A 10098-nucleotide genomic window follows, 5' to 3' on the forward strand; every position below is an offset into this window, starting at 1 on the left:
CCCCGTTCTGAATAACGGCTTCGCTGGAGCCAATTAAAAGAGGATTGATTCTGCTTTCAATTGGATTTGCGACGGCAGCACACTCGAGGCAGCGGGTAACTGAATTATTTTTCACCTCAAACATCTTGGTGTTTTACGCCCTGGTTTGGGTGGTCTGCAGAAAGCAGCTTCATTATTGGAACCGTTTCTAGAAAGACTGAAGGCAGACAAAGCCAGCTCCCAATCTGCATTGTTTTTAACTCGAAGCCGAGGGTTTGGAGTTTGATGTCCCCAAACACAAGGAGGCCACACAAGGCACAAGTGACTCCAGGGCCATGTCTGGTCTCGTGGGTGTAACAGTGCATCTGGGGGGGGGGCGTTGCGGGGGAGACGAGCCAGAGGCAGGTGAGGAGGACGGACCCACAGCACCGCCAGGCTTTGGGGAGGTCACGTCCATGCCCCAGGCTTTATTTTCTGTCCATAAAATGAGGCCGATTGACGTTGACAGCAAGAACTTGTCCGGGATTCGGAGCGGCGGCTGAGAGATGCGAATGGTCTGGTGGGCAGCTCCGAAGCGGCGCCTCCGCTGCTCATTCCCTCCCCGGAGCTCGGTTTTCTCATCTGTGAAACGGGAGCATTGGTGCCCAGTTGGCAGAATCTCAGAGGCAAAGGAACGGAGCAGTGGTCCGAAGCGGGCACACAGAGAGGGCCTGTGGCGGACTCGGGCTGCCGGGTTCAGTCACATCCATGTGCTCACTGTCCTTCTGATCCCCAACCTGGGACCCTAGGGAAAGGGGCAGGGGCGACTGAACAGACTGCCCCCTGACCCCACCGGCCTTCCCCCACCCCCGGAGCTGTGCGAGGGGCCCAGCCCAGCTCTGAAGTCTGAGTGCTGCTCCTTCTGGTTTGTAGGCGCTGCAGGTCAGTGAAGGGCTGATTAAACGGGGGGCGGGGGTGGTAGAGGACCCTCCACCAAGACCAAAGCAAGAGGCCCTGCGCATGCCGTGCAGAATCTCGAGGCCCCAGGATTCTCCCCAGGGGGCTGAGAGCTGGGGTGGGCGTCCACGCCAAGCCCCCTGCAGGGCCTGGAACAGTGTCCTGGCACAGTGTGCACGCCCCAGGTGGCTCCAGGAGGCCCCCCTACCTGGCCACCAGGCCAGAATGACAGACGTTCGTAGTCTCCCAGGCCCCACCCAGCCCCACGCTGGGTTCCTGCACTGGGAGAGGGAGTGGCCTGGGCCAGGCAGGGCAGGGCTGTGGGCTTCCAGGGTTCTCTGCAGACAAAGCCGGGTCTGAGTCCTGGGGTGCACTGTGAGGTGCCCAGGTAAGACCCAACGATGCCCCCAGCAGAGGGCAAAGCATGGATTAACAAGGCAGGGGTGAGGGCATGGATGGGGAGGGGCACGGGAGGAGGCAGGAGCCCTGTGGGCTTGGCCTGCAGCAGGAAGCTGGGGGTCTGCAGCTGCAGCTTTGCAGCCCAAAGGCTTGTTCTGGCACCAGGGTTTGGGGACCGCAGGCAGCAGGGCCCTGTGACCTTAGTCCCCAGGACTGTCATGCCCCACAGCGGTCTGGCTCCCAGCCGTGTCCTGGCCCAGGAAGGGCAGGCCCAGGGGTAAGGGTGGAGTAGATGAGGGCCCTGTCTGGTGCAGCTGGGGACAGAGGCTGGGCCTGGAGGCTGTGTGAATGCTCTGAGGTTCTCTGCGGTCCCCAAGGCCCTACTGGAGACAGGTTCCCCGAGTCAGAGACCTGGGGAATGCACCTGGCACGGACCCGGTGGTCTTTCAGGTGGGCCCAGTGCTGGCCCCCTGGATCCAGTGTCTTCAGTCAATTTGGCAGCAGAGTGTGGGGGGGAGGGTGGATCCTGTTTCCCTTTTCCCCATCGCTGCCAGGAAGCTCAGGAACATTTTGTGCTCAGTCACAAAAGAGGATGCCTTTAAACCAGGCTTTCTGGGCCAGCGCCACCCCCCACCCCAGCACAGAGAGCCCCTATCTCCATACAGTGATCACACTGCCCCTGAGGCTCTTGCCAGGAGCAGCCACAGAGCCTCCGGGAGGAAACCAGCGCATTCCTGGTCCCCAGGGCTTTCTCTGGGCCCAAGGCTGGCAGCCGACTCTGCTCCCAGGAAGCTCTGAGACACAGCAGTGCACCAGCCTGAGTCTCGGGCCTGCCCGGGGAGGATGTGCGCACCCTTCCAAGGCCCCCATCAGTGCCCTCCCCCACCCACCCCCGCAGCTGCATCGGATGCTCCTAACCGCCCAGCTAGTCCAGTGGAGGCTGATGATCAGGGCGAGGGAGACCAACGTGCCCTGGGCCCTGGTGACAGACTCCCACCTGAGCCCTTCCTTCCCTCCCCCGACGCACTTTGCTCCCACCCTCCCCGGCTCCTGAGCGCCACCCACATTCACGTAATGCCCCTGGGAAGCCCCGGGGGGGGGGTGCTGTCACGCAGCCCGGCTGCCCACCACCCACCCCGCCCCCTGGCATGCGGCAGACGGGGTAGGGGACCGGCCGTCACGGGGGTGGGGTTTGGCTCTGCCGAGGGCTGCAGCTGCCCAACCAGACTGAAGACGGGCCCACCAATCTGTGTGTTTTGATGTGAGGCTGAGCAGAGTACGTGAGCCTGCGACGGATGTGATATAAAAATACAGCCGGCTGCCAGCACAGCCGGGAAGGACGGCTTCCTCGCCAGCAAGTGCCACAGCAGCGTCTGCTCCCGCCCTGGCCCCGCCCCGGAGCCCGGGCTGGACCCGAGCTGCTTTCCCAGGGTGTGCACCGGGCCGCCTGCTCTGAGGGGCTTTTCTCATTTCCAAACTGGGCCCCGATAGGCTGTTCTGGATGGTTCTTTGCCCTCTTCTCTCAACTCAGCAATTAAGTGAGAATACAGGAATTAATTGGAACAAATGCATACCCACTTACATCTTGTAAGAGCCACACTGGCAGTGGGCTTGGGCCGGCTGCATGTTCAGGCCAGTCCGCCCACTCAGGGTCCGCCTTCCAGGATCTCCCCACAGAGGTTTTTTGAGATTTTGCCCAAACTCCCCCGAGCCTGAGGGACAGCCCACAGTGAGAAGGCGCCGTGTCTGAGGCTATGCCAGCACGAGGCCCCGTGCTACGGGGCACGGAGCGGGGGTCTCGGGGCAGGGGCCGGACACTTCTGGGTTCACGGCAGCCGCGGCCACTCACACTGGTGCGTCCTGGCCAGACGGCCAGCTCCGGGCCTCAGCTTCCTCAGCTGCAGGTCGGTGCTGACAACAGCACACCTGGGGTGGAGGGGACATGAAGGCAGGAGAGGAGGGCGCTGTGTGGACAGACGGGCCGCAGCGGACGGACCTGCTGCACCGACAGTGGGCAGAAGCCAGGCCCCTGCTCCATAGGGCAGAGAAGTCCCCCTTGAGGTCCCTGGAGCACGGTGGGAGCAGCCAGTGCTCAGGGTCACCGGGAGGGTGTCAGCATCCCTACTTCGTCCACGCAGACAGCAAGACACTGCGAGAGGCCCCTGTCCCCGAGGCAGCGCGGCAGCCGGTGGGAAGCCAGGTCTGTCTCTGTTTATCCAGCTGAAGAGAAAGCCTCTCCAGGCAGCAATTAGGGTGGAGTGGGGAACATCTGCTGCTGAATGGGCATTAGGCGCCGGCTGCCGGCAGCCCCTGCGACAAGCGGCGACAGCGTGGAAGGTGTGACTCCTGGGTCAGGGAGGGAGGGAGTGTGGACATGCTTCCACAGGCCATGCCGCGCCCCTGTGGGAGACTGTGCTGGTCCCCGAGAGGGGTCCCTGGGGGTCCCTGCCCCGCTGCGCCAAGGGGGCCCTGCTGCTCAAAAGCAACACTGGTGTCGATGTGCCATCTCAAGAGAAGTCACCCCTGGGGGGTTCTGGTTCGGCTGGCAGGCTGACCAAAGACGGGCAGGCTTCAAGCTATGTCCCCCAGGAGGGAGGGGGGTGGAGCCCCTAGAGGGCCAGGGTTTGCTGAGCTGGCTCAGCCATCCTGCGGCAGAGCCGGGCCTCCGACATGGGCGCCCCTCCAGGTCCCCACCCGGTGGAGACAGGTCAGGGACGTTCTAGTTGGCACGGGCTTCCGTAGCTGGACACAGCCACCCCACCCCCTCCACCCCAGGTCTGGACTTCATGATGTGTCCCTGAGCTGAAACTCAGCAGGTGTGGAGTGCCCCCTGAGTTAGTGTGGATGTGTCCTGGGGGAGCTTGGCCAGGCCTGTCCTGAGGACCTGTAACTTGGGGTGATGAGGTCTGGCATCATAGAGAGTTTGGGGCATCTAAGTGGCACGTGGACCAGGAAAGAGGCTCGGGACTTGAGGACAAAAGGGAGGACCCTGGGTTGACCCCTCTGACAGACGTGTGGCCACCCCAGGCCAAGGGCAAGTGGGTGGAGATCCAGGAGAGAGTGGAGCTGGCAGGCATGGGATGGACAGGGAGGGGCCCCGAGAAAGGTGGGGGGGGGGACCCAGGGCCTGGAGGATGGGAGGCTCACCAGCAGGGGTCCACAGCGTGAGTCCCTCCCACGTAAACAAACTCAGCTTGGGTGTGCCTGCATGTACCTGTTTCAGGGTAAACCACGCCTCCCGCTGCAGTGCCCAGGTCCTGTTCCTGCCCCCTCCCCCGAGCTATCCCAGCTCCAGGCTCGGTGACGGGCCAGCCGCAGAGCCCAGGGTGGGGGCAGTCTCCAATACTTGTCTCTCTTCAAGCCTCCGTGTGGGGTGAACAGAGACCTGGGGGGAGGGGGGTGGGGACATGAAGCGAGCAGGGGGCAAGAGACTGAAAGGAAGCGGGTAGGAGGGGCCAGCAGGCTCTGGCCCCTCCCCAGCAAAGCAGGCTTCCTCCCACCTCACCCCCCATGGTTTTCCAGCCTCCTTGTTCAAAACAGCAAAAAAATGGCAAAGGCCTCTGGTCTGTGACAGGATCTGGAGGCCAGCCTTGGCCTCAGCGCCACCCCAGACCTGGTCTGGACAGGCATCCAGGCTCCCTGGGTCCTCCCAAGGGCCCCGCCCACCACGTCCCCAGGGGCCCGGCTAGTCCACACCACCAGGCAGAACTTCGGCCTGAAATGCTTTTGGCTACTCCTCCTTCTCCGCCTGAGAAGGGGCTGCCGGGCCGGGGCAGTCCCTGATGGGACCATGGGGGACAGGAACGGGGATGAAGAAAGGACAGCCCTCCAGGACCTAGGTCTGAAGTCAATCTGAGGGTTCCACTTAGCCAGTTACAGCGCAAGGATTCTGAGTATATAACCTACACGTAGGCAAAACACTTGGTGTCAAGAAGAAAACGACCTCCCTTTGCTCATCAAGCGCTGCGGGAGGGTTAGAATCTGGCGATTTGGAGCGTCCCTCTTCACCCTGGGGGGGGGGGGGAATTAGGCGGGGGGAGGGTCTGGAAGCCACCCCCAACTGGCCGCTTATGTACTGAGGGCTGCGCCCCACACGTAGATTACAAAGGTTTATTTAGAAAATAGTCTGGTAGTTTGGGCTGTCATTTTTGGCAAACGTAAATACTTTCAGGAACCAAAGCCCTTCAGCGTCCTCCTTCCTGCCCCCAGACCGCCGCCCCCTCTAGGTTTTAGGGAAGTCAGCCCTTACTTACGGAGGTGCATGGGGGGGGGGGGCCTCCTCACCCGTTTGGAAGGCCGCAAATGCCGCTGCGGTGTAAGACCTGGCCGAACAGCCACCCCCGGCAGGACAGCCGGTGCCAATCCGGACCTGGAGCCCCAGAAGCGGCCCCTCGCTGAGATGGGGAGGCAGAGGCGCCTCCCTTTCTCCTCCCCTCTCCCGGGGGCCCTCGGGTTTCAAATCCTGGACCCTGCCTTGCGCCCTGGAGGCCCATCCGTCCCTGGCTCTCGGGAATCTAACGCAGGTTCCTCCGGGAGCCACGCCTGCCCGCCCCTCCTCCCGGAGCGGCCCAGGGCCGCCGCGAGAAGCGGCAGGGGGAGGGGCGCCGCCAGTCACTGCCTGAAGCCCCTTCTCCTCCGTCGGAAGAGGATGTGCTTGAAGGAGCGCCGGAAGTCCTGGTTGAAGACGGTGTAGATGACCGGGTTGAGCGAGCTGTTGCAGTAGCCGATCCAGAAGAAGAACTTGAAGAGCGGGTCGGGCACCTGGCAGGCCTCGCGGCAGATGCCGTACAGGCTGTAGCTGAAGAAGAAGGGGAACCAGCAGAGCACAAACACGCCCATGACCACGGCCAGCACGAAGGTGAAGCGCTTCTCCCGCGCCTGAGCCACCTTGCGGCGGCACACACTGCTCCGCGCCCGGCGCCGGCGCGACAAGAAGAACTCGACGGACCGCGAGCTGGCGCGAGACAGGCGCCCGTTGGGGCCCGGGGACCTCGCGGCGGCGAGCGCACCGGGCTCCGCAGGCCCAGGAGCCAGCGCGTCCGCGCCGCCCGCGGCCCCCTCTCCTGCCCCACGCTGCCGCCCGCCCCGCCGCAGCGCACCCCGACGCCGCCGCCTTTCTGCCGCGGCGCTGCTGTCCTCCGGGTCCACGTCGGCTCTCGGGCGGCGCGGGGGTGCGCAGTGCCCGTTCTCGCCTGCGCCCGTCGGCGCTCCCAGCCCGTTCTCTGTGGTCGGGGACGCGCCGTCGGGGCCCGTGGTCGTGTGCTTCTCGCTGAGCGTGCGTGTGCGCAGCTTAGCTACGCGGTAGATGCGCACGTAGACCAGGCCCATGATCAGGCAGGGAGCGAAGAAGGAGCCGATGCAGGAGGAAAGGATGTACCAGGTCTCGTCGTTGAGTCCGCACTGCGGGTAGGCGGCGCCGTCGGGCTTACGGTAGAGTGAGACCAGCGGTGGGAAGGAGATGACGGCGGAGATGAGCCACACAGCCACGATCGTGGCCTTGACGCGGCGCGGCGTGCGCTTCAGGTTGTACTCCACTGCCTGCGTCACCGACCAGTAGCGGTCCAGGCTGATGGCGCACAGGTGCACGATGGACGAGGTGCAGAAGAGCACGTCGAGCGCCAGGTACACGCCGCACCACACCTGCCCGAAGTACCAGTAGGCCATTAGCTCGTTGGCCAGCGAGAAGGGCATGACCAGGGTGGCCACCAGGATGTCAGCCGACGCCAGCGACACTAGGAAGAGGTTCTGCGGTGCACGCAGCGCTCGGCTGGTCAGCACGGCGATCACCACCAGCACGTTGCCCACCACAGTGAAAACGATGAGGAAGCCCACCACCGCTGCCAGCCCCGCCACCGCACCTGCGGAGTACTGGCCCGGGGGCGGCCCCCAGGCGACCCCCGAGGCGTTGGCAGCCCCGCGGCCGCCCCCCTCGCCCGCGCCGCTTGCATTGGGGCCCACCACTGCCGCCGCCGCCGCCAGAGCCGCCGCCAGCGCCGGGGACGCCATGGTCCTCCCGCGATCTACGCGGTCCCGCCTGGACCCAGGACGCAGCTGCGGCAGCTCCGCAGCCCCCCAGCTTGGGTCGGCGCCCGCATCGCCACCTGCTCCTCGGGCGCGCCCGCAGGGGTCCGAGGCTCCCCGCAGCCGGCCCTCGGCCGTGGTGGCTCGGCGGGCTAGCGGCGCGCCGGAGAGCGTGGCTGCCGGGCTCCCCGCAGCTGCCGCGCGCGTTAGTGCAGAGCAGGAGGCGCCTGGAGCAAACGGCGACGCGGCGGCGGGGGGGAGGGGGCAGGTCCCAGGGTCCTCGCGTGGCCCCGCCCTCGGCCCCCGCTCACCAGGAGAGCCCCAGCCGCGAGACCACGGCCACGCGGCGCCCTAACCGGCGGGCCCCAGGGACCCCGCGGCCCCGGCACTCGGCCGAGGCGCAGGCTGCAGCAGGCGGCCCGGGAGCTCTGCCTCCCATTCGGCCGGCAACGGCCCGGCGCCAGGGAGTGCGGGCCGCCGCTCCTCCAGGCCCCCACGCGCAGCTCCCGGCTCCAACTTTACTTTCCCGGGCAGGGCACCGCCGTGCGTCCTTCTCCAGCCCCTCCTCCTTCTGCTCTCAGCGCGGGCGCCCCCCGCGGTCCGTGCTCCGCCGTGCGGGCGCCGCCTTGCTCGCCCAAGCTACGCTGCAGCCGCCGCCGCTGCCTCCTCCTCTCCGCCGCCGCCGTGCGCTCCGCGCGAGTGCAGCTGCCGGGGCTCGGCTTCCAACTTGGGTAGAGTTGCGCAGCAGGGAGGGGCGCGGGGGGGCAGGAGCGGCCTGGCGAGCAGGCCAGCGCCGCCAGCCCCTGGGGGAGCGGGCCGGGAGCCGGAGCCCGCGGCCGCCTCGGCGAACCTGCCTGCGCAGCTCCAGGGAGGAGTCCGGGCGGTGGGGCGGTGGCGCGGGGCGCGCGCCCTCAGCGAGGGCGCCCCCTCCAGGGCCGTCTGCAGTCTGCGGGACGGGGCTGAACGCCCGCTGGCCTGCGCGGTGAGCTCCCGGAGCCTGCTCTCAGACAGCAGCATCCTCGCCTGCCCCCGGGCACACGCACACGCGGGCGCGCACACTCGCGCGCAGCAGCGGCCCGCTGGGGTCCGCGGCCTGATTGGAGAGCCAGCCTCTCGCTGGTCGTCCTCTGAGCGCGGGGGGTCCAGCCGCTTCTCTGGTCAGTACTCGCAGGCAGAGCCACCTCCGCACCGCTGGCCATGGTTCCCTTACCTGCTTGCATGACTCATGACAGCGGCGGCGGTGGAAACTCCGGGCAGACTCCCAAGCTCTGCACCCATGTTGGCAATTGATGAAGTTTAATTCTCATGCTGGGTGGGGGGTGTTCAAAATTTCCACCTCTAATACCCCCAACCGAATCGCCCGGATGACGGGAGTTTTTGCATGGGTGCCTCATTCTTGCTGGGGCAGGGGCGAGTGGTCAGGGTCATGTGCTTTGCCCTGTCACATGCGCCCGTTCACTGAATCCGCAGATGTGCACTGTCACTCCTCTGCCCGAGTCCAGGGCGGGTGCCTGCCCGCAGGCAGCCCGAGGGCTGTGGGAGACTGACCTTGGGGAGAGGTTGGAGTTTGGGGCTTGACATTCTTGCTGGAATCGGCAGGAAGAGCTTTCCTCTTTGAGAACCGCACCAGGCTGGCGGCTGACCCCCTTGCCTCCTTAGATGGTGGGGTTGGGGGGCAGTCATTCCTGGGGCTAGAGAAGAGGGGGGCACTTTTGGCGGGGAGGGAAGGGAGCAACCACCAATGCCCGGTGATGCCTAGAAACGTGGGTGGTTTTCGGGCCTCTTCTCAGAGCTTCCCCGGGCCTCAAAGGGCTTGACACGGGAGAGCTCAGAGGCCTCAGCGGAGATGCCCGCAATGGAGCCTTGTGTCCTTGTTAACCACGGACACAGAGGAGGCGGGAACCCAGGCGGGGCCCGCAGAGTCAGGCGTTGCAGGTGCATGAACCTCCACCACCAATCTCGGGCACTGAAGCACCATGCAGGTGAGAGGTTGTGTGACCCTGGGAAGGTGGGAGGCCACCATCCTTGTGAACGGTCCTCCTGGTTCTAGGGGCCTAAAGGTGCCACCAATTGGAGCACCTGGGGGTGTGTTTTGCAGGGAAGACAGACACACACCTGCATCCTCCCTCCATCAACCCACACACTGGCATCAGCATGGAGGCGCTGGCCACACCCTGAGATGGGCGTGGTGGATGCCATCATTGCTTGGGAGTGAGGTTTCCCTGAAGGCTGACCGGAGGAGGGGGCATTTGGGGAATGGAAGGGGTTGGGGGGAAGGTGAGAGGCCCTGGGGGCATGTGCCTGGGATGGGGGTGGGCTCTGTCTTGGAGGGCAGAGAGCCAGAGGAAGACTTGGACATCTGGTACAGGTTGTGGAGAGCTCTCTCCCTCTCCCAGTACCCAGGCCGCCATGGGGGCCGGCGCAGGAAAAGGCAGGGTCCAGGTTCCACTCCACACCTCACGTGTTCTCAAGCAGGGAGAGCATAGCACAAGGAATTGGGGGAAAAGGACCACGAGCAGTGGGGTCCTTGGCACTGCCCAGGAACTAGCTACCCAGCCAGGACAGGCTGGGGGTGTCTGGTGTGCCTGGACTTGGTAGGGACTCCTGGCTGGCCTTTAACCTCAGGTCACAGTCATGGCACGGCTGGCAGCCTGTCCCTGGCCTGAGTAGGAGGAAGTGCCTCTCCCATAGGTCCCGGGGTGCAGGGGCAAAGGGGAGCCAGGCCTCCGAGGGGTTCTTGGAGTAGAGCGGCCCTTGGCTGGG

The 10098-nt window shown here is 65.3% G+C and overlaps 1 protein-coding gene across 3 annotated transcripts; it reads right to left on the reverse strand.

Moving 5' to 3' along the window:
- Positions 1-385: 385 nt before the first annotated feature.
- ADRA2C (adrenoceptor alpha 2C) lies at positions 386-8179 on the reverse strand. 3 transcript variants are annotated; one of them, XM_053672420.1, is made up of 2 exons: positions 5599-8179; positions 386-600 (listed from the first exon to the last, which is right to left on the reverse strand). In XM_053672420.1, exon 1 carries the CDS (start codon positions 7318-7320, stop codon positions 5926-5928), a length of 1395 nt encoding a protein of 464 aa, XP_053528395.1. In that variant the 5' UTR covers positions 7321-8179; the 3' UTR covers positions 386-600; positions 5599-5925. The 3 variants fall into 3 exon arrangements, with proteins under 3 accessions (XP_053528395.1, XP_036982812.2, XP_036982813.1); XM_037126917.2 differs by lacking the exon at positions 386-600 and adding an exon at positions 5282-5323; XM_037126918.2 differs by lacking the exon at positions 386-600 and having other exon boundaries at positions 5429-6954; positions 7273-8179.
- Positions 8180-10098: the final 1919 nt, after the last annotated feature.

Source organism: Artibeus jamaicensis, unplaced genomic scaffold (assembly GCF_021234435.1).
Source record: "Artibeus jamaicensis isolate MK-2021 breed Jamaican fruit bat unplaced genomic scaffold, CSHL_Jam_final contig_76, whole genome shotgun sequence".
Taxonomy (NCBI): Eukaryota; Metazoa; Chordata; class Mammalia; order Chiroptera; family Phyllostomidae; genus Artibeus; species Artibeus jamaicensis.